This window comes from Acomys minous, assembly GCF_964271855.1.
Source record: "Acomys minous genome assembly, chromosome: 4".
In the NCBI taxonomy this organism is placed as follows: domain Eukaryota; kingdom Metazoa; phylum Chordata; class Mammalia; order Rodentia; family Muridae; genus Acomys; species Acomys minous.
Window position 1 is genome coordinate 115460036 of NC_140486.1, and position 22795 is coordinate 115482830.

At 52.0% G+C, this 22795-nt stretch overlaps 1 protein-coding gene across 1 annotated transcript in view; it reads right to left on the minus strand.

Moving 5' to 3' along the window:
- The window catches only part of PER2 (period circadian regulator 2), a 46020-nt gene that overhangs the window by 14510 nt on the left and 8715 nt on the right, over window positions 1–22795 (minus strand). Inside the window, exons 2-16 of the mRNA XM_084778587.1 lie at window positions 19755–20003; window positions 19125–19187; window positions 18033–18187; window positions 14707–14828; window positions 13763–13964; window positions 10027–10078; window positions 9102–9244; window positions 7654–7732; window positions 5100–5206; window positions 4460–4613; window positions 4040–4148; window positions 3078–3203; window positions 2454–2538; window positions 453–615; window positions 241–347 (exon numbers count right to left, since the gene is read on the minus strand). Coding sequence (XP_084634713.1) covers window positions 241–347; window positions 453–615; window positions 2454–2538; window positions 3078–3203; window positions 4040–4148; window positions 4460–4613; window positions 5100–5206; window positions 7654–7732; window positions 9102–9244; window positions 10027–10078; window positions 13763–13964; window positions 14707–14828; window positions 18033–18187; window positions 19125–19187; window positions 19755–19984 — 1897 coding nt within the window. The 5' untranslated portion in view covers window positions 19985–20003. The remainder of the gene's footprint in view (window positions 1–240; window positions 348–452; window positions 616–2453; window positions 2539–3077; window positions 3204–4039; window positions 4149–4459; window positions 4614–5099; window positions 5207–7653; window positions 7733–9101; window positions 9245–10026; window positions 10079–13762; window positions 13965–14706; window positions 14829–18032; window positions 18188–19124; window positions 19188–19754; window positions 20004–22795) is intronic.

A 22795-nucleotide genomic window follows, 5' to 3' on the forward strand; every position in this document is an offset into this window, starting at 1 on the left:
GCTTCCCAGGTCACTTCTCAAAGCTTGGTTTAGTCTAGACATCCCCTTGGCCTGTGAAGAAGGGTATTTATTGACTTTCCAGATACTTTGGTCATTTAAAAACTTTGCTGGTGTACCTACAAAGCCGTGAAAAATTAATTCAGGCAGGAAGAAGGGACACGCAAGGGCTTACGATGACTTCTGACTCCACACTGGAGATTAAGGGGTCACAGGTTAGACAGCTGGGGACGAGGAACATACCTCCCGCATGCAGCCCAGGGCTGACTGTGGCCTTCCGAGATGGGATGTTGGCTGGGAACTCACACTTCCTCTTCAGGGTGGCAGCCTCGCTGCAGCTCTCCAGGTACCTGCACGAGGGTTGGAAGGCGTCATGGCGGGGGGGGGGGGGGGGGGGGGGAGGTGTGGATGAGGAAGATGTCAATGGCAAGGAAGGTCAGCCGCGCCCTGTATACCTGATGACGCTGTCCAGGCAGCTGATCTGTTGGTAGGAGCAAGGAGGCTGGTTCTTATAGGCCAGCTCCTCTGGGAAGCCGGCCTTGGCTAAGCCGGCCCCCGAGCTGTCCCGTTCAACAGCGGTGACAGCTTTCACCTGAGATGAGAGGCTGCTTTGCATTTCTGGAAAAAGAACCAAACATTGTTTTTCATGTAATACCTTAGATCTGCCAAATGAAAGCAGTCCACATTTATAAAGCACTTTATTCTGCTCAAAGGCAGGAATAAGGATTCACAATGTGCAGATAGGGGACCCCAGGGACAGTCTGTATCTGGAAGCCCCGTTGGTGGAACAGTTGAAGGGCTTCCGGGTGGGAAGTTAGAAGGCGTGACCTGTCACCCAGGCAAGGCCTACTTCTCTCTGGGCTTAAGAGCACACGCCAGGGCCATTCCCAGGGCCCAAGAACTCAGTGGAAGAGGATGGGCCTTAATAGCTTGAACTGTGTAGCAAATCAGAGCCCAGCTGTCTTCTCGTAAGCAAGGCAGGCTAGGCTGAAACCGGGGCTTGCATGCGTAGCCCAAGAACTCTACATGGGCCACCTCCAGAGCCCACTATATATTTAGTTAGTTAGAGACGAAGTCTCACTATGTAGCCCTGACTAGCCTAGAACTTGCTATGCAGACCAGGCTGGATTTGAACTCACAGAGATCTGCCTACTTCTGCTAGGATCAAATGTGTGTGCTACCACACCTGGATTTTTTTTTTTTTTTTTAATTTTAAGATAGGGTCTCACTAAGTCACCCAGGAGGCAGCCTGGCCTTGAAGGTGTAATCTTTCTGCTTTAGTATCTAGGGCAGAAAGGTCCCAAGACTCAAACTACCAAACCCTCAGGGCCAATTTTCAAACATAGCTTACGGTGACATTGATCATATAGCAATGGCTGCCCAGGCACCAGGCTGTGGCTTCTGTTTGTGCTCACCATGGGAACCATATGCTTGCCTTCCTGAAAAATCTCGAGCAATGAGCTCTCTTCCTCACTGCTGTATCCCCAACACCCAGCACTTTACTGTCCATCGTAGGTAGCTCTAGTTTCGAGAACTGCAGGTACCTAGGCACTCTGGTGAGGCAGCTGTGCGTGCGTGCGTGCGTGCGTGCGTGCGTGCGTGTGTGTGTGTGTGTGTGTGTGCGTGTGTGTATGCACACGTATAGACATGCATGTAGGTGTGCATGAAGTACAGACATGCATAAAGTGTGAGCACATGCTCACACAGCTACTCTGCAGGGTAAGGAGACAACACCCGTTCAACAGCCCCCACCCCCATCCCCATCCCTGCCCCACCCCCGACCCTGTGGCCACAGCTCCCAGTGCACTCAGTAGGCAGGGTCTGGGAAAGGAAACACAGTCTCCATGTCCTAGTGGTCTATAGGGTAACAAGGCTTCCTGGACAGCAGGAGCCGTACTTGTTCCTTTGCTGACCAAGGACAAGGTAAAGCACTCCCAGGAGATGACCTTCCCAGCCCTAGAAGAGAGGAAAAAACCAGGCAAGGCACGTCCTTCCCTCTGCTATCCTAACATACAGCAAAGGAATATGCGGTTTCTTTGCTGTTTTGGTTTGGTTTGGTTTGGGTTTTTGGAGACAGAGTTCCTCTGTGTAGCACTCGTTGTCCTGGACTCTCTTTGTAGACCAGGCTGGCCTTGAACTCACAGAGATCTACCTGCCTCCACCCCCCTCAAGTACTGGGACTAAAGGCGTGCACCACCATGCCCTGCCTATTGCTGTGTTTTTGTTTTGTTTTGATACAGGGTCTTTCTGTGTAGCCCTGGCTGTCCCGGAACTTACTCTGTAGACCAGGCTGACCTCAAACTCACAGAGACCCGCCTGCCTCTGCCTCCTGAGTGCTGGGATTAAAGGCGTGCGCCACCACCGTCAGGCTTGTTTTCTTTTTAAAACCCAGAATAAATGTAGATTTATTAAGGAAAAGTGGGGGCTCCTGAGGACTCAGAGGACATCTTTTTTACCTGCAACAGATGGTTCCTTTTGTTCTTCAGACTCATGAGAAAAGTGACTTTTGGGTTGAATCTTGCTGCCATTCTTAAGACTTCCCTTGATTAAAAACAAAATTAACGAGCACGTTATTCATTCTAGGAGACCTTCATCTGTCCGTCCCCCGCAGTGAGGGCAGACAAGCCAATGTCAGTCGAGCATGAAAGAAAATAACTTGGGGGGGCTTCTGGGTAGAATCCCAGGCTTTGCACATGTGGGCAAGTACTCCCCAAGGAGCTTGCTCACCGCATTCCAACCTAGACTCGGAAATCCTGAAGGAGCCATAAGGAGCCGGCCACAACTCCCAAGGTCCCCAAGGGAAACAGAGTAAAGGAAATTGGTGCTTCCACACCACCCTCCAGTTAGGTTTTGTTTCCGCTCCTCTGCCCTCCTACGTCATTTTCCTTTACGTCTTTAACTACAGTCTGGCTTCTTCATCTTGAAAGATGAAGCAAATCTCAGGTGACCCAAACCAGAACAGAAGGCAACTGGGCCAGTGGCCTCAGTCACTTCCCGGCTATTTCCAGATCGTGCTTTTTAACTTGGGACTCGCACTGGTAGGCTCGCTTTCTCAGGGGAAGGAGCAGAGGGGGACGTACGGATCTCCTCCGGTGAGACTCCTCATGACAGTTGCTGTCGCTGGATGACGTCTGACTCATAAGGTGCTCATGGGACCCGTTGCTGCCCAGGCTCCCATAGCCACTGGAGCCGCTGTGGGGGACAGGCTGCGGAAGAGCAGACAGATCACTATGGATGTGCTAGGAAGGTGTAGAAGAAGTTACCACAAGCCAACCTCCAACAGTGGCCTCAGCCTGCCTGCCCAAGGTCACACAGAAAGGGATGGCGGGGACTAAACCCCGAATTGTCTGGCCTTCACCCACAGTGTCCTGACCTCTGGCATGCAGCCACCAAGGATCTCACTAAAAGAAACATGTTCAGGTGGTGGCAATAGTGGCACATGCCTTGAATCCCAGCACTTGGGAGGCAGAGGCAGGTGGATTTCTATGAGTTCGTGGCCAGCACGGTCTACAGAGCAAGTTCCAGGACAGGCAAGGCTACACAGAGAGACTTTGTCTTTAAAAACCAAGGGGGAAAACAGAAAGGAAAAAAAAAGCACATGTTCAGCCAGCTGATTATTACACAGCTCAGGTCTTTTTCAGTCTATTAAGGTTTTAAAAATATAAAACTGATTCAATTACAGTTACACTTTGTGATCTCTGACCAAGCTGGGGACATATACTCAGTTGTGGGACTGACTATAGCTAATCTGATTTTACTGGAGGGTGATGTCACTGATTCCTCAGTGTTAGTGGTGGTGTTTTGGGAAAGAGTGAGTCTTGCACCAATGGAAATCACACCAGGACTCCGTGTATCACGGGCTGTGGGCTCTAGGCATTCTTCAACTGCTCATCAAGGTCATGGCTCAGACGTGGATGACTGTAAGGCTAGGAAAACTTGAGGGTGCTTGGCAGTTTTCAGGCCAACCAGACTATGCAAATTTGGCCCACTTGGGCAAACCTGTGGGGACAGGCAGAGCAGAGCAGTGCTGATGGGCACCCACCTGCATCAGTAGTCGGTGGATCTGCTCCGTGAGCTCCTGAACACTAGGGTGCGGAGTCTTCTCCTCTGGGATTGGGGAGGCTGCAAACACGTCCTCATTCAAAGGGCCTCTGCATGATTTTAAGTTGTCTCATCAGAAGGGCCTACCTGGCCCGGAGGTGGCACCCACACTGCCCATGGGGCTGGAATCTCCATCTCCACCCCCACAGACCCCCCCCAACCCATAGACACCCCCACCCCCACCAGCTGCCACACAACTCTTCAGGCTTGAGCTCCTCCTATCTGGGCAGGTCATCCATACCCATCTGCAAGGGGCTCCCTCACAGGGAGATGGCCCCATCTCTGCCCCCTGCTGGTGGGAAGTGAGAGTAGGCCAGGATCCCCTCAAAAACCCACAGAGTGGAACCCTGGGAGCACTCACACCCTGACTTTGTGCCTCCCAATGATGAAGGAGATCTTCCTACTCCAGGGGTTGATGAAGCTGGACCAGCTGGTGTCCAGTGTGATATACTCCCCGTTGCGGGTACGGAACCGAATGGGAGAATAGTCGAAAGGCTGCCCGCCAGCCTGCAGGACTAGAGGGTAAGAAGCAAGTCTCAGGGCTGGTGTGGGAGGTAGAGAACAGACACACACAGGCTGGCCAAGGTCCCTTCCTCAAAGCCTCTGCTTTCAACTCCTGAGTCTGCTTCCAATCACACTGCAGGGGGAGGGAGGAAGGTCCAGAAGAGGTAGTTTCATTTCCTGTATCAGGCTGTGAATCTCTCAGTGTTACCCATGTCTGCAAGGGCTTGGCATGGAGGGGTCCTGTGCAATCTACCTCCAAGATTCGCTAGAACCTTCCTGCCCCACAGATCAGCTGGTCTCCTCCTATTCGTAGACACCAATACTATGAATGAGAAGCCAAGGACCATCTATGAGTTTTCTTCTCCCTAGGACCTAGGGCTGATGGCATTAGGTCTCAGCAAGGAAGTAGGGCATCTCCTGGGGCTCAGCATTTCCAATGGGTCTAACCCCTTTGAGCACCAGCACACACGGGTCTCGGGGCTTTAAAGAAGACCTACTCTTCTTGTGGATGGCGAGCATCAAGGGCCGGTCGCTGGGGTGGAGCTGCACGAGCACAGGTGTCTCGATCAGGTCCTGAGGTAGATAGCCCAAGAGGGGGACCGCCCTGCAAGGCAAGGGGCACGAGGCAGTCAGCGTGTGGAATACAAATGTCAGGCGGGGTGACGGACTCAGAGGGAGGGCCAACCCAGGGAACCCCCTCATCCACAGTCAGACACAGGCTGCAAGTTCCCCCAAGTGGAAACATAGCAGAGGCGGCGAGCCTTCCAGCTTGTGAAAATTCCAGCACCCCTGTGGGTGTGATGGTAAAGAGGCTTCAGCTACAGCTGGGTGTCTGACTTCCTAAAAGAATACTTCATGATGTATTGATCCAATTTTGATCAGTTTCTAGTACTGATCAGTTTGCTGTGAGCCTCTCTCTGTTTAACCAGTTTTGGCTGAAAGCTGTCTTTTCTAAGTCAGAAGGTCTTCCTTCTGTCACTCTGCCCCCTGTGTCAGGCCATTTCCTGTGGCTCCCCTAGGACTCCCTGGCTAGACCCTGTACTCAGTGCCTGTCTGTGCTTCTGTAAAGCGGAGGTCCCTTGGTGTTCTGGGCTGGTCCTTAGTCACTGTAGGAGTGGAGCCAAAGCAGCTGTCTAGGTCTCCTGCATCTAGCTTGGCTAGCTGCCTCTTCTTCCTTCCCTGGCACCCAGGCACCCCAGCAGATGTTTCCTCCAGCTCCCCGCTCAGGTGGAAGCCCTTCTACACAAATCCTCAGACTAGAACTTTCTTCTCCAGGTCTGAGTTCATGCTCAATGTCTGAGGCATGCTCTCCGGCCTCCTGTTTCCTTTCAGACAGAGAGTACAGAATGTTCCTGGCACTCTCCCAATACAAGCCTGGCTGGAGGGACGGGGGAGGGGAGGAAGAAACGAGAAAGAGGAAGAAGGAGTTGGGGAGGAGGAGGAGGGGAAAAGAGAGAGAGAAGGAGGGAGGGAGGGAGGGAGGAACAAAGCTAAGGAGGAAGGGCTCTATGGCTGACCCTGAGTGCAGGGTTCCATGACAAGGCCCTGCAGGTTCCACTCACTAGGCACAACTCTGCAGACTGCCTCCCACAGGCACTGGCCTGCCCAGGTGCCTCACAGCTGGAGAAAAACATCTGTCAATCTGCACAGTCATTAGACCTATGTGGCAATGGCAGCCTCTCAGATGGCTTTGTACTCTCAGCCCCAGGATCTGCATCTGATACTGTCTTTCTGGTACCTGGGCCACAGGTGATCTGAAGGACACATCCAAGACCTAGGCCAGGGGTAGGTCTGGCCACAGAGCAGTGCCACATGACTCAGAAGAGGAGACCTTGTGTGCCTGGGCAGGCAGATAGAGCAGGACAAATAGATCCCTCAGAATCTAGGGAGTGACTTGGTCATTTCTCTGTCCACCTCCTATGGTATTTCCTGAGGACACATTTCTCTGAACCACTCCTAACAGCCATTTGGTTTCCACCTCTGCCTGTCAAAGAGCTGGGAGAAGGCACACAGTGGACTGTACCCGACTCAGAACCATGCACTTCTGAATCCAGTCAGGACCACTCACACCAGCCCTAGAACCCTCCATGACAGACTCAGTGAAGCAAGTTGGGAGAGCTCTCTGAAAAAAGGTATGGGGAGACCCCAGAAGACAGGTCCTGCCAATGGCATCTCCTCCTGACATTAGCCCTTGGCACCCCATTCCTGATCACCTACTAGGCAGAGTTTAAACAGGGTGACAATAGCAGGCTCAGCTGAAATAATATTCAGTTTTCCATTTTTTTTTTAAAGTAAGATCTTGAACTCCCTGTGTTCCTGTGTCAGCCTCCTCAATGCCTAGGTCACAAGGGTGTGCTACCACAACTGGATCTCATGAAATTGCTAGTGTAATTTCAAATTCTGTCATCGCCTGTACAGTCACATGTCCTGTAATAGTGAGACACAGTCTGAAAAATGCAGCATTAAGCAATTCTGTTGTACAAGCAGTGCCGGGCAAGCAAAGGTGAACTTGCACAGCACAGGTCAGTCACCAGGCATGGCTGCTGATGCAATGAAGGAACAGAAGGCACAGAAGTGTGAGGCTGCTGCCAGGCACCACGCACCCTCTCTTATGAAACACAGGGGAGTGCCTGCTAACACGATGCATTGTAAATACATAAACCAGAAACACGAGCACTGTACTATGCACAGCTGTAGCTACTACACTACTGTAGGATGGTACTGTGATAACCTTGTCACTAGATGATGGGGTCACAACAGTGTGTGTGGTCTGACTAAAACATCCCTGTGTCGTAGAACAGTCTAGTCACACATTTTTGTTGATTTACCACGTAGGTAAAAATGATATGCAACCTTGTCTTCAGCAGTGATGTTAAAGGCAACTTTTTTTTTTGTTTCGTTTTTTTGTTTTCTTTTTGGTTGTCATTTTCGTCTTTTTGGTTGTTACCAAGACAACGAGGAAACACTCCTAGGGACTGATGACATGAGGAACACAGTACTGACTCCCAGACAAATGGCAGCAGGAGGTGTGAACAGTGGGACACTACTCACCTTTCATCCACATCCTGGAACAAGCAGTTTGGTGTATGGGTTGTTGTGAAAATTCTCTTCTCAGGAGGAATTCTAGGGGCTGAAAGAACAGAATTTCCGCTTCTAAGAAAACATAGCTCTGTAGTGACTAGGGAGAAGCCCAAGGACTGAGAGTGATGGGCGGCCGATGAGGATGAGAAAGCTGACTGAACAGAGCCACCATGCTGAAAAGCAGGGCAGGCCCCACCCAGATGGCCACCAGTAAGCCCCTCGACCTCTCTGGGGAACCAATGGGAGCTGCCATGCTAGCTGAGACACATGCACCCAAGGAAGACCACATCCATGGTTTATAGGATGACACTACAGTACCCCGAATGAGTAATTTTTATAAAAATGAGTTACGTTTGGACTTAGGGTTTGCTAAGGGCATTGCCCCAGGAAACTTGATATTTGTTTCCAGGGTGGCCAGAGACAATACATTCCACACACAGGAAGTCATACATCCAGTGTTTTCGCCAACTATCACATTCTAAAATCTTTGGTTCTTGAAGGACTCTCATATTCTGGGGTAACAACTTGTTCCTCCTTGCTACATTTGTAATGAGTATTCGGAAGAGAATGTTCTGGACACAGAGATACATCACTGCCTTGCAGAGAAAGCATGTTAGAACACACTGCTATCACATTCAGGAAGAGCTTTGTTACAAAACAAGACAGAACACTAACTCATGGCTAATCAAAAGATTGCCATTCTAGGAAAAGGAGTCTAAATGCTCCTGGGGTGAGATGAGGCTGCTTTTGGGGGACAGAAGTCCTGTGACCTCTGAGTTGAAACACAGAAAACAAATAGCTCCTACCCAGGCACTGGAGGAGCCACGGGGGCCATGGTGTGAGAAACCTTGTTTAAGAGGGATCCCAAGAAGGCAGTCAAGATGGCCCAGCTTCCTTTGGGTTCCATGGGGAAAACCCGATTGTCAGGAGAGAGGGGGGCCAGAGGAGCCCTTAGTGGTGGGGCAGGATGGCTGAGCTGCAGGAGAAGACAGGCAGAGTGAAGGGCACCGGAGGACGGGAGTGCAGATGGAAGGCAGGATGGACCAAGGCAGGAACAAGGATGGCCCAGCACTGGAGGTCGAGGGAGTAAGCGGGGCTCTGGGGGTACTGAGCTGTCATGAGGCAAAAGCAAGGGTGAGAAACCAAGATGGGAGGAACATGGGCCTCAGACCTGCCAAAGCTGGTGTTGCTTTATGGCTCAAAGGCAGCACAGCTAGGGGAGGGGAGATGGACACAGCTGCCTTCAGCTGCTGTGGAGAGAGCCAGATAGCAAAGTGACTTGTATTGAATTTGGCGTCTGGAGACTGACAGGGCTGGGTAGGAGCCAAGGCGAACGAGCAGCTAGGCACTTCTTAGACATCATGTGTAGGGAGAAGGACGCGCTAACGTGAGCGCTCCCTGGCCGGGCATGGCTGTACCTTCATAGCCCGAGTGTACCCTCTCTGCCAGCAGCAGGCAGCAGGGCTGGCTCTCGGTCCCTTGCTGCTCTTGCACCTTGACCAGGTAGGGCGTCATGCGGAAGGGCTGGTAGCGGAGCTCATTCTCGTGGTGTTTCCCAACGCTGTGGAGAGAGGAGGAGAGAGGAAGTGACAGTCAAGGTTCTGAGTCACGACAAAGAAAAGCCGTGGCCTGCTAGCTAGCCCCGGCCCGGCTGTCCATTAGGGCTAAGCAATTCTTCCCTTTGTTGTTCCAGATGCCAAGGATGCTCAGGCAGACTGCCACAGCAAAGCCTCTAGTGGGAACCTAGGCCATGCGGGAGGCAGCACACATCTGTGCTCACTGGAGAAGCTGGCCAGTGCTCACCCTTAGGCCCTCTCCATCAGACCCACATGGAGGGGTCAGTGGTCAGAGGGGGCCTTCCTGCCTTGCTCTCGAGCAATCTGCACCTCCAGGAGAGCAAAGCAACTAAGAAAGGGAAGTTGATTCCTCAGTGTGATTCTGGGCCCAGCAGGGTCACAGCTGACACTATCCTTGATGTGCTGGTCACCAAGAGCCTGCAAGGAACACTGTGACTCTAACCAAAGAAATGCAGGCGCACATTCAGAGCTACGGGCACTGCCAGGGCCACGGGCCTAGGGAACGTCTTTCCTGGGCAACAGAAGGTCAGGGTGGGGACTCTCCTTTTTTGAGGGGAGAGCAGGTTGACTCATACCCTCCTTTGCATGTAGCATGTAACTTGTTCAAGGGGGTTTTCACACAGGCTCTACAGAAGCTGTGTCTGGTCTCACTCATGTGTGTGTGTGTGTGTGTGTGTGTGTAAGCACACGCACACCCAATTCTCCCACAGGTACTGGTGGTGGACCGTCTGTGTTGTTTTCTAGGTTAGAAAGACACTGGACTTACCTGACACGGCAGAAAAAAGACTTCTCCTCCATGCACTCTTGAGTGAAAGAATCTGCAAGAAGAACCCAGAGTCATTCACCTGAGTCGGCGAGCACAGAGTCAAACCGAGGCGTACACTGTGAGTTGGCCCAAGTGCAAAGTGAGTCCTCCACCGAGCTTTTATAGCCGAAACCATTCCAAATTGTGCCGTACACCAAACTGCACTGCACTGCAAGTTTACAGCTGTGGTTTTCAAGAAAAGCTTGGGGTTTTTGTTTTCTTTTTCTTTTTGAGATATGGTTTTACTACGCAGCCATGGCTGGCCTGACACTTGTGGAGATCCTTCAGCCTCTCAAGTACTGGCGTGAGCTAACAATGGCGGTTACTCTCTAAATGGCGCCCAGTGGTGCTACCAACACCCTGGTGGCTCAACTCCAGAAGACATGCTAGCCTGTGCACTTGCAGATAGATTGCTAAGCATTCACACTGCCATTTCTGAAAAACTTGTAATAGAAGTGCCTCAAGGCATTTGAAAATATCAACACTTTGTAAAATATCAACTTACTTTAAAATTTACAATGTCTTGGGAAATGTGAGCTTGCTGGGTCTCAGGACAGGGAAAGGGAGCAGGCGTCTCTATAACAGTTTGAAAGTTAAAAAGACCTTAGACTTTATCTTGCATATAGTATTTCTTCCATTCAAAAGAAATGAAGAAACACAGGAAAATGTGTTTTACTAGTTGCAGAAAATAGTACAGAATTACCAGCCTGCAAACGGAAAGGCCCCTTCCTGTGAAGCTACCAGGCTCTTTTTCTATTTCGAATGGACTTTGGCTGTCCTCTTTCTGGAGCGACAGCCCAGACTGCTCAGCCTTGCATCCACACACCGAGCCATTTCCTGTCCACCATCCTGAACCATGTCCCCGTAACTCACACTGCAAACTTTTAACAGTCTGCTCACTCTCTGTTTTTCCGGGAGAAAGCAGACAACCTCCTTCAGAGAAAACCCTCAAGCAACATGGCGCATCTGCCCCAGGCTGCCTACTGAAGGGGTACAGTTGCTGAGTTGGTGAAGACAGAAAGGCAATGTCTATCTGCGATGCTGACGGAGTGAAGTGGGAAGAAGGGGAGTTGTCGATGGGAGAGGGCGTCAAGTTGGTCACAGCCACTGATTCGGGGTGGTGCTGGCAAGGGTTGAGAACTCATTGGGTAAGCAGAGACCAATGGCCTGCTGGCCATGGACAAGACAGCAGATGGTCCCCAGTGCCAGGCCCAGAGCCATCCTGGCTCTGACGCTGCACTCTGGCTCCTCAGAAGCTGCAGTCTTTAGTCCAGCCTTGGCTCTGAGCATCCGGAGCCCATGAGGGGGATGTGATCACCAGCCATGGGTGGGCAGACACTACTCTGCTGCTGGATCCCCTTGTCTGGGACCATGAAGGCTAGCTCCCACTTGGCACTCCACCAGCTGCAGCTCCAGGACCCTGGAAACACAGCAGCCCTTTGAGGGTCAGTCTTTGGAGGAAACCGGCAAAACAATGAAGCCCACAAGAGGCTGTAGCCAGAAGGTGGGAGAAAGGGGCTGCCAGTGTGGTGGTATGTGATGGTCAGTAATGCAGTCCCAAGAGCCCAGCTGCCAATCAGTCACCCCGAAAGACCAGCCATCAAACGTTTCCCAAGTGACCAAAGCTCAGCCTGAGTTTAAGAGGAGCAGCCCACACCTTGGCCACAGGTGGCCCATCTCGCTTGCCATAGCTCACACTCTCCTCAAAATGCAAACTATAATCAACTCTATCCCATAGTCTCCAGTGCCACCCGGAAGATCCAAAGTCCAGCTGTGAACCCGAACCATCATCTGTTTCAAGGCGACAGGGTGTGGGCTAGGCACGCTGCTCCAGAGGAAGGCCGGCCAGAAGGAAACGGTGATAGCCCTCAAGCGAGGCTGAGCCCAGGGTCAGCAGACCTTGTCCTAAAGCTGGAGGACCACGTGTTATCCCAGGGACCACTTCCTGCACACGTGGTGAGGTTGGGTGAGACTGGGTCCCCAAAGCAACAAGCAGCCCGGCCCATGGCTTGCTGGGCTCAGTCCAGCTTTGGCTGTTAGCGTTGCCTGTGGTTTTCCTGAGTCGTGTGGCTTGCCTCTGGCAGCTAGGCTGCTGTAGCTTCCCAGGGTGGCAGCCCCTGACAGCGCTGCCTGACACAGTCTTGGTGATATTCTCTGGGGCAGCTTCCCCTGTGGCAGAGGAAGCCGCGTCTCACCTTCCTGCCTGCAGAATCAGTCTCCCGAGGACACTGCCAAGGCTTATGGCCTGCACCTGCTGGAGAGGGCAAGGGCTGTGCTTGCAGCCCTGAGTCCACGGCCAGAGCTGGCGAGAGCTATGCGTGGCTGCAAGGATCAGAGGCATTCCTGAAGATGTGACATGACCTCATGTCTTTCCCTGTGACGAGGAGGTCTTCGCTGCTGTCTGTCTCCTACCCACGGAATCCTTTAGCCATCTGGCTGACTGCATGCCTGCATCCCTTTCCACTCTGGATATGGCCGGACTGTGATGCTCCCTCAAAACAGCTACTCCCTTGACACTTCCATCAGCACACTGGTCACAACCACTTATGCAAATAAGAGAAGATTCAAGCTTTCCTGGGTCCTCCTGCCTTCCTCTGTGCCTACACCGGAACTGCCCTCAATTCTCAGGCCTTTTCTGGTTTTCATTTTGAAAACAGTTCAACTGTTCCTCACTCCCCAGTTCCAAATCTGTCTCTGCCTTTTCAGGTACCTCTGCAGCGACACCCGGTTCTTGGCACCAGCATTGTTTTAGTCCGTTTTCCGTTGTTATGTCAAGCTGACACAGAATGACTTAGGAGGAAGTCCGAGGTTTTGGGGGGGCCAGAATGTGCAACAGCACAGTGCCAGGATCCACGAGCTGCTGAAGAGGGTCGTATGCTGTTTCAAATCATACGGGAACAGTGTGAAGTGCAGAAGGGACCCATCCCCTCGGTACTGAGTCCCAACAATGGCCTCTGTCCCAGGAGAGAGGCATTAGTCTCTCTCCATGATCTCATCACTTCAGGACTGCGAAGTCAGCAAATTCCAACATGAGTTTGGAGAGGGCAAATCAAACTCAAACTACAGCGGACTGATCGGGGGTGCAGGGAGACTGGACGAACACAAGAATGCCGGAACTGGCTCCACGGAGAGAAGGCACAGAGTGGCCTGGCTGCCAGACAAGAAGGGCTGGGCAAGGGCAAGAAGCCTGGACATAGGTGGACCACAAAGTCAGCATGCACACTTTCCAGTGAGCAGGAGGAGAGCCGTGCAAGCCCAGAGAGCTTTATACGCTGCACTTATGAACCTGCCTCGGACCAAGGTGAAGATCCCGGGGAAGTGACCCTGACAAATATCATGCCTGACCATTATGGTGGCTGGAGCCATGAGGAGACTGACTACTGCCTGCAGGAAGATGGCATTCCACCTCACATTCCTCCGCCTTGCAGGCCAAGAGTCCTGCTCTCAATGACTTCACTTCTAAAATACCTAATTTCGAAGTGTCCCTGAAGTTTACAAAGCGGGTTATTTATTCTAGGAACAAACAACTGCTTGCCTCTTGCCCTGGACAGATCAGTGGCTGGCAACCCACCAGGAGGGTTCCGTAGGTCATTGTGACATAGCCAAGATGGGGAGCCAGTCCCAACCTCTCCCCTTGCCACCAGCCTTCTACACACTCCTACTTAGAGGGGACAAGGCGCTGCAGCCAGGACCTCACCTAGTCCACTGCACACACTCCAGGGTGGAAGCTTGTACGGGGTGGTGTAGCTGTGGAACACGCTGACGTCGTGAGGAGCCAGGAACTCCACAAACTTGGCGTCTCTGAAGGCATCCTTCTTACAGTGAAAAATGGAGGCAACTTGGTTCGAGATGTACAGGGTCTTCCCAGAAACCAGGGACACAGCCACAGCAAACATATCCTGAGAACAGAGAACGTCATCAGCTGATCAAAGTCACTACGGACTGACCAGCCATAGGTTAACAGGAGCACCCCAACATGAGGGCCAGGGCCAACCTGCCTTTCCTGTTCAAATGTAGATCTCCAACACAATGCACACTAGAAACAGCACACTAGGCCAGCCTTCCCCAGCTCCTGTCCTCTCCTAGCATGGCCAAGCTGGTCTCTTTCAGGTTCTGGGGCTGGCCTGCAGAGCTGCCTACCATTCTGAGCATAGGCCAGTCTCCTTAGAGGGAGTTGGTAGACAGAAAGAGGTAGAAAGGCTCAAGGCGCTAGGCTGAGGCAAGGTCAGCACTACTGCAGTGTGTGCTGGATCCTCACAGTACTGTCTGGTCTACCAGGAGAATTAGAAGGGGTGGGCTTTCTCCGCTCCTAGGCCCATACATGATATTTAGAAATCCGGACTTTGGACTCAGGCCTCACTACCACGAAGCCCGGACAAATGGATGGTGACCAAGTCTGTCTCTTTATCCTGAGGCCACAAAAAACTGGAGCCGTAAGCTCCATCACAGCCTGATTTCTCTGGTACTGGGAGCTGAGTCAGGGTGGGCCGGAAATGAAGACAGTCTCCCAAGCCCAGAATGTGACTTAGCTCCAGAATCACCAACATCATCGTTTTGTTTTATTGAGAGCTCTACTTTCTGACAGTGGGGCAGCAAGCTGCCCGAACCAAGGGAGACCCCTTGCCCCATCAGAAGACTCACAGCATTCTTTACTATGTATTCGGAGGTAATGCCCTCAACCTGCTCCATGGTGTAGGAGGGCACGTCCACGCCACAGGGCAGGCTCTCACTGGACATCAGCAGCTGGTAGTATTCCTCGTTAGCTGTAAGAGAAACGATATTCCCATTCAGCAGATGACACCACATGGCAACACACTGTCACTGGCCCCTGGGGGTGGGGTCCATCTTTCTCAGATGGACAAGTGCAAAGGGACAGCATTTCTTTTGGATCCAGGAACGCACAGACACAAGTGGGCAGCACCCATGAGCACTCTGGAGACTCTCTGATGTGCGAGGCCTTTGTTGTGAGCTTAAAAACTTACAACTACATTCCTTTAAGTCATAAGGGTGCACAGGGCCCTGAAGTCTGATGCAAGCACAGCAGTCTCGCTTAGGACCACAGGGGCAGCCCCTGCACCTGAGCCTTGGGTGGTCCCTTCAAAAAACTTCCCCTCGGGCAGAATCGACTGCTTGAAAGAGGAACAGGCACCAGAAGCCACATAGGAAAGAAAGTGCTGTGAACAGCATCTGTGAATGTGGCCACTGATCTGAGTTCTCATCTGGTGGGATACCCAGGAAACCAAGCCACAGCAGCTTGCACTGCGCATGGAAGCAAAGCAGCCCACTCCTGCCTCAGGAGCTCCACATGCCCTCAGGTAGCTGTAACGTGGGGTGGCTGTGTCCTGGAGTTTGACCCTGGGATCCAGCCAAGCCTGTGTGTCCCCTGCAGTGTGGTGGTGAGGTCTTTGGACCCGTGACTGGGCCTTATCTGATGACTTCTCCACCTTCACAGGCTGGGAGGTTTCTGCGCATGCGCGCTGCTGGAAAGCTTAGGAAAGTTCTTGACTTGGCAGAACTCCCAAGTTCTGAAGTTACTTCAGAGGCCAAACGTGAAGCATGTAAATCCACAGTCCCTGGAGAGTCAGCTGCGCTCTCTGAAAAGCAGGGTCTTCCTTAAGCACAGGCTCCAGGGTCAAGGCCTCCACTGCGGAGTCTGGCCTGACAGCACTAGGCATCCAAACACGTTTAGCCTACCCAGCACTGGCTAGCAGACAGCACTGTTAAGACCACATCAATCGGGGCTGGAGAGATGGCTCAGAGGTTAAGAGCACTGACTGTTCTTCCAAAGGTCATGAGTTCAATTCCCAGCAACCACATGTTGGCTCACAACCATCTATAGTGAGATTTGTATACATAATAAATAAATAAATCTTTAAAAAAAAAAAGACCACATCAATCTTCCAAAGAGGACAGCAGCTTAGGGAGGAGCCCACAGAGATTTCAGGCTGAACAGAGCACCCAAACATGTACAGAGGCCAGCACTCAGCCAAGTAATACTTCTACCTCTGGCTCCAAGGACCCAAGATCAATACCAGCAACCTGCAGACTACTGACAAAAAGCTGTCCAAATATAAGACCATCTGAAGTACAAATTCATACCTACACTATGGGACACAAGCCATGTTTGGTGACTTCAAGGCGGCCAGGAACACTAACAGCAAAGCCCACACTGTCTAGATCACAACCTTTTGGCTTTGTCTATTTTGATATGTGTATGTAACCTGTAGTACTCTGACCTCAGAACATGTGTGTGACTACTGTCAAAGGTGCAGTCATGAAGTGGGGTGGTGTTCACCCGGGTGCCACACTTGGGTGAAGTGGTGGAGGGGGGGTGTGGTTTTCATACCACCTGCCCATGGCACCTGCCTTCCATGCCTCAGTGGGATGCTAGCCTCTACCTGGTTGTTGCAAATCCATGCACACAGCTAGGGACATCCCCCACCATCAGTGGCTGGAAAGAGAAGGGATGAAACCCTTAGGCCTCTAAGGTGTGAAGGTGTTTTCTCCACAGTAAGGCACTCTCAAAGCTTACATCCCTGTGCCCAGGAACTGACTGAACACTTCTGGGCCTTTCTGCCAATGCCTGCAGCTAGACCATCCTGGAATGACCTACCCTGGGGACTGAGGCCTGGACTTTAGGGATGGGCCACCTTGCTTTCTGCTTGGGTACAATGTTCCCTGCTTGTCTGGGAGTCAAGGGCAACAGCACCTGCCCTAGAGCCAGGAGATGAGGGAAGCTGATCTGTGCAGATCCTGGGCAGGAGCAACTGAGGGAGGGCTGAGTCTGCTGGGGCTGCCAGACACCCACTGGCCCCTTAGACAGGAAAGCACCATAGCTCTTTTTCCAAGTTCTTATTTAGAAGCTTCAGTCTTCTACCTCATGGGACAGTTAAAATGCTCTGCCATATTCTGTCTTCTCAAACTCCAAACACAGTCGGCATCAGGCATTTTGAAGGCCCCAAGAGCACGAACCCTTGGTGCGCAGAGTTGCCCCTGACTGTGTACGCACAATGGTGAGGGCTGACCTGTGACAGAACCTGAGTGATTGACAGTTGCTATGCCCTGTCTCTTTCCTTCTTGGTTGAAATAACCACCAGGGCAGAAAATGTTTTGTTGGTAAATATTTTTAAACAAACAGGGGATGAATCACCGGAGTGAAGTCATGAATTAAGAAGTGTCCGGGGGAGGAGGCTGGAGAGATGGCACAGGGGCTAAGGGGACCAGGGTTCAGTCGGGTGGTGGTGCACGCCTTTAATCCCAGCACTCAGGAGGCAGAGGCAGGAGGATCTCTGTGAGTTCGAGGCCAGCCTGGTCTACAAAATGAGTCTAGGACAGCCAAGGCTACACAGAGAAACCCTGTTTCGAAAAAAGGACCAGGGTTCAATTCTCATCACCCATATGATGGCTCATAACTGCTTGTTAGCTCCAGTTCCAGAAGGATTTTGTGCACTCTTCTGGCATCTGATGGCACTGCAAACATTTGGTGCATATACATATACTCAAGTGCACACAATTAACATACATACATACATACATACATACATACATACTGTGCCTGGGTTTTACCTTAGTTGGTAGAGTGCTTGCCTCGCATGCACAAAGCCTTAAGTTAAATTCCCAACACCACACAAAACCAGATATGGTGGTGCACACCTGAAATCCTTCTGCCATTTCAGGGATGGATCTTAGGAAGGGGAGACTATTAAAGCTGTAGTTTGGGACATTTAAAACATGTTTTGGGGCTGGCAAGATGGCAAGGGCTCTTGCTGCACAAGTTTGGAGACCGAGTTCAACCTCTGGAACCTACGTAAGATGGAACAAGGTAACCCACTCCACAAGTCCTCTGACTTTCACACACATGCACGCCACCCACCATGTCTGTCTGTCTCTCTCTCATACACACGCGCGTGCAAAAAAACCAAAAACTTGGCTTTGGGGGTTTGAACAGACATAGGAGGTGCACGTACCCTTCACCTGCTTCACGCTCCGCAAGGCGTACTTCAAGGTCGCCAGCGTGCTGGCCTTCCCCTTGGCCTTCTTGTCCGCAGGGAGGTGGACCTTCAGCTCCCTCAGTGTCCTTATCAGTTCTTTGTGTGCGTCAGCTTTGGCAGACTGCTCGCTACTGTGGAATTTAAAAAAAAAAAAAAAAAAGAGGCAATCAAATGTGAGCCTATTGAAAAGAGTGGCTAGGGGCAGGGACCAGGCTCTCTGGCCTCCCTCACACAGGCAGCACCTTCTCAGTTGTGGTCACTAATGAGGTCTACACACACGGCCAAATGCCTCTCTCCAGGAGACCACAAGCTGATAAGAATCCCTGCTCTCACCCACACAGAGAAGTCCTTCCAACGAGACCCTTCTTCTGGGGTCAGGCTGGGCCTCATTTAGGAAGGCTGTTGGTCAACCCATGGCATAGTGATGCAGGCTTTGCCACTGGCTGCCTCCTTCCTTACCCCATGCAGAGGGACAAGGACAGTATGAAGGACAACAATACAGCCCCCCGGAGACATGAGCATGGGTCATGAGGACAGAAGAGGGGAGAGGGGACTTAGGAAGGAGAAGCTAGTAAGCAGAGGAAGACAGGTATGACAGCAAGGGACTGCTGATACCAGTGGCTTGTGTCAAGGAGAAGGTATCCAATGCGTGATGATAGGTCAGGTCCCTGAGACTTCAACGTCCCAGTCCCACATGCCTGGGAGAGTGGACTCTGCCCGGAAGGCGATAAGGAAACGTCTGTGGACACACAGATAATTTGTTGCCAAAGAGTGAGGAAGTTTCTGTTGAAGACACAGGACCGAGGCGAGGCTGCTGGGAGGACGCCAGGTACCCAAGAGCCACCAGAGCTCAGAGGAGCACAGGACAAGTGGCTGTGCAAAAGGCAGATGCCACCATTCACACTAACAGGCTGCTCAGACCAACAGAGTTATCAGAGCTTAAGAGGGCCACATTACTTCCAAAGCTAGCCCCAGAGGAAGTCCTGCAACGTGGCGAAAGAGCGTGAGGTAGGAGCTGGGTCCTACCTCCCTGAGAGAGCATGAGGTGGGAGCTGTGTTGGGTCTCACCTGCAGCCACTCATGGAGGGGTTGTGTTCCGGCTCTGTCATCATCAGTCTGAAGGCGTCAGGGCTAAAAGAGCAGACACGTCAGATCCTTATATGCCTCTTTCTCCACCCAACTGGTGAAAACAGACTAGGACTGTCACACCAGAGACTTTTCTGTAACTCCAGTTCCAGGGGATCTGAAGCCCTCTTCCGTCCTCTATGGTCACCAAGCATGCAAATGGTGCACAGATAACTCACATAGGCAAAAGACCCACACACATTAAAATTAGAATTTTTTTTTAAATTTAAAATGTTAAAACTGGGACGTAAGATCTGCAGATATTAGGAGAGTTGAGCGTGGAGAGATGGAAACGACAAAAGGAATGATGGGTTTTCTGTGACCTGCCTTGTACGTGTGTGAGCGGCCACCTCTAAGACCTTATGGGGCTATCTGTTAAGTGGCAGCAGACACAAAGACACAAAGAAGACTGTGATGTCATTTACTCTGAAGGACGGACTCCAATAAATACTATCTACAGAATTAAGCCATGCTGCAATCCTGGCACTTGCTGCTTGAGGATGGGCAAGAGGAAAATACGGAGGAAGCCACAGGTGTCCTGTGTGCGAGGACCTGGCCTGAGGCGGAACCTACCTCGGGTGGGTGTTGGAAGATTCCACTAGCATCCGCAGCTCTTTCCCACTGTCATCGCAGTCGCTGCCCTGAGAGTCCCGACCCATGGAGCAGTTTTCATTGGTTTCATTTCCACTAGAACCACTGCCCATGTCCACGTCTTCCTGGAGGACAGCCTGGGTGGGCTGAGGCTCCCCCGGCTCCTTGGTGGGGCTGGCGGGACTGCGGGAGAAGTCCACGTATCCATTCATGTCGGGCTCTGGAATGAAGCTGGTGAAGGAGGAGATTGCGGGCAGACGTTAAAGGGCACCAGTACAGCGAGGCTGGGGATGCAGCTCGGCAGTAAAGCTTTCACCTAGGATGCGTGAGGCCCTGAGTTCGATTCCCCAGTGTTAACAGCACAGCTGTCACCCACTCCTGTGTTCGTGTTCCTCATTCCTGGACTCCTACTGGCCCTGGATCAGCAAGACAGCTGGCCTGAGAGTCTCAGCTCCTACAGAGGTGCTGGCAGCCTTGTCAGCAGTCAGCCACTCACATAATGGGGAGATATAGCCACGCTAAGTGCTAAGCAGGCCCTAAGAATCTTCGTCCTACTATCTCCCCAGGTGACGTTAAGCAGCAGGGTCCAGAAACAAGTCCATCACAGCATGGTGTATGCTACAGAGAAGCTGAAGGCAGCCAGGCCTCCTGGAGATGTAATGCTAAGTGTGAGGGGTGACTAAGCCTCATGAGGCTGCTCCAGCAGGGATGTCGTGGCATGCTCCAGCAGGGATGCCGTGGCATGCTCCAGCAGGGATGCCGTGGCATGCTCCACGTAGATGCTAGGGGCTCCAGCACTGCAGGTAGCTACCATTGGCATAAGGTGGCTGGTGGGGTGGAGATTCAAGCTTACCCTGAACAGTCAGGGCCACTGACCTGCCTGAGCATCACAGACGTGGGACTTGGTTTATTTGGCAGGACCCCATGGCCACACTAGGTAGAAGCTTCAACTCATGTGCTTAGGGATAGGTGGGTAGAAGGGGCTAAAACCCCACCACTAACAAGGCTTCCAGAGAAAACTGAACCCCCTGAAGGGTCACAGACTTACAGAGTGGGTGGGCATATGGGAGGTCACAGCTCAAGGATGGGGGGGCTGTTGTATGTCACTGGGAGAAAAAGGGGGGCAGGGATACCATTCCCAGAAGGACCCTGGCAGGAAGCAGATGTCACTTAAGCTGAGACAGGTCACATCATGTTTATGCAAATAGCTAAAAGCAATTAAGGGCTTGGTGCTGGGCCCGGGAGAGGCGGTTACCACCACCCAAGATGGTAAGGAAGAGCTAAGGAAATCCAGACCACCACAGGCTGAGGAAGAAATGCCTGAGCGCTCTCTCCTCCTGACCTCTACTCTGCCAAGCACATGAGGAAGCCAGAAAACAAAGGACTTGCTGGGAGGCCAAGTGGCAGCACAGGTTCACTGGAGAAGTCCCTCGGAGGCACAGTGTCCCCAAAGTCTTCCTTGACATCAGGAAAACACAAGCTGCCAACGGAAGGCTCAGACCACACAAGAAGCATGCAGATGAGCTGGTGTGTAAGACACTCACCCAGGGCTGCATAAGATCGGGTACCAGGCAGCCCCACACTAGCCTGACCCAGGTGGGGTCCTGTGCTTAGAGGTCTCTCTGTGCTGACTTGGCCCAGCACGGCACTGCCTGCCTGCAGCGCGTGCTCACCCTTCCCAGGGTGGAACAAGAACAGGACTGCTCCTAGAGTCCCCTCCCACGCTGTTCCTCCCATAATTCACGTGAAATGACCAAGGAAACCTCACAGGGTCCCAACTGTTTGCCACCAAGCAAAGGCGTATCTAGGTGAAGCAGGGACGGGAGCAGTGGTGCACCAGGGATGGCACCGGGGTCTCACGCCCTGCCCAGCTGCCCCAGGCCCCAAGGAAGATGGGCAGCACCACAGATCCTCCTCTCTCTTCCTTGCCACAATGGGACAAGCCAAGAGTGTGACCACTGGGAAGATGCTACAGGACAAAAGGTGGCACAGAACAGCTGGAGGCCCCCTACAGGGCCACACCAAGGGAGTGGCCATATAGGTAGGAAACAAAGTGGGTTACATGCTGCCAATATCCTGGTGATGGCATCCTAAGGCCCAACCTGATCTTTCTTCACCCAGCACCTCACCAGGTCTGCACAGGGTGCACTGTAGGGTTGACTCCAGGGGGATGGGGCCACACAGAAGCTAGCCAGACGGAAGGCAGCCAAGCTGCTTCCTCAGAACGGCTGAAGGATGAGACCTTGTCATTTACAGGCAAAATTTACAGACAAAAACCAAAGTGGCGTTTTCAAGAAAGCTCCAACAAAGAAGCACCACCATTAGCTTCTAGGGAAAACCAACCCAGGGCTCGACGGCACCTACTTCTTTCTCCTCGTGCACAAACCTTCTACAGTAGATAGGTGTGATGAAGCAAGCAACTAAACCCGAGACAATGCCATATGCCAAGACAAAAACACTGCATCAGGACCAACAGCTCAGTCAAGAAGGGAGAGATAATCTGTGGGGTCGGGGGATGCTTGAGAAAGTCATTTGTTGCTGCTGCTGCTGGTTTTAGTAAAGTAAAGTCTTTCTATGTAGATCAGCCTGGTCTTGAACTTGTAATCCTCCTGCCTCAGCTTTCCATATGCTGGGGCTACAGAGATTATAGGTGTGCACATCACACTTGTCTAAGAAGGGAAAGGGGACATTACCTGGGAGGAGTAGAGACCAGGAAGAAAATGGCCATTTTCACCCAGGGAAAATAGTCCTCCAGAAAAGCCTCAGAGCCCTAAGATAGACAGGTTTGAAGCTGCCAATCTGTAGACACCTGGGTACCAGCAAACTCATGTACTGGAAGTCTAGCAACCCCAGTAGAAGTTACGCTTTCAGGAGCAAACAAAGGGATATAGGTATGAAGAGGAAAAGCGACATGTGACCTGCAAAGCAGGAAGGAGGGTGCAGGGTAGGGGCACCAGGAGACACTGTTTACACCCAGTTCTGTAAGGAAGAGGTATGTAGGGAAGTGAGGCCACTTCAGACAG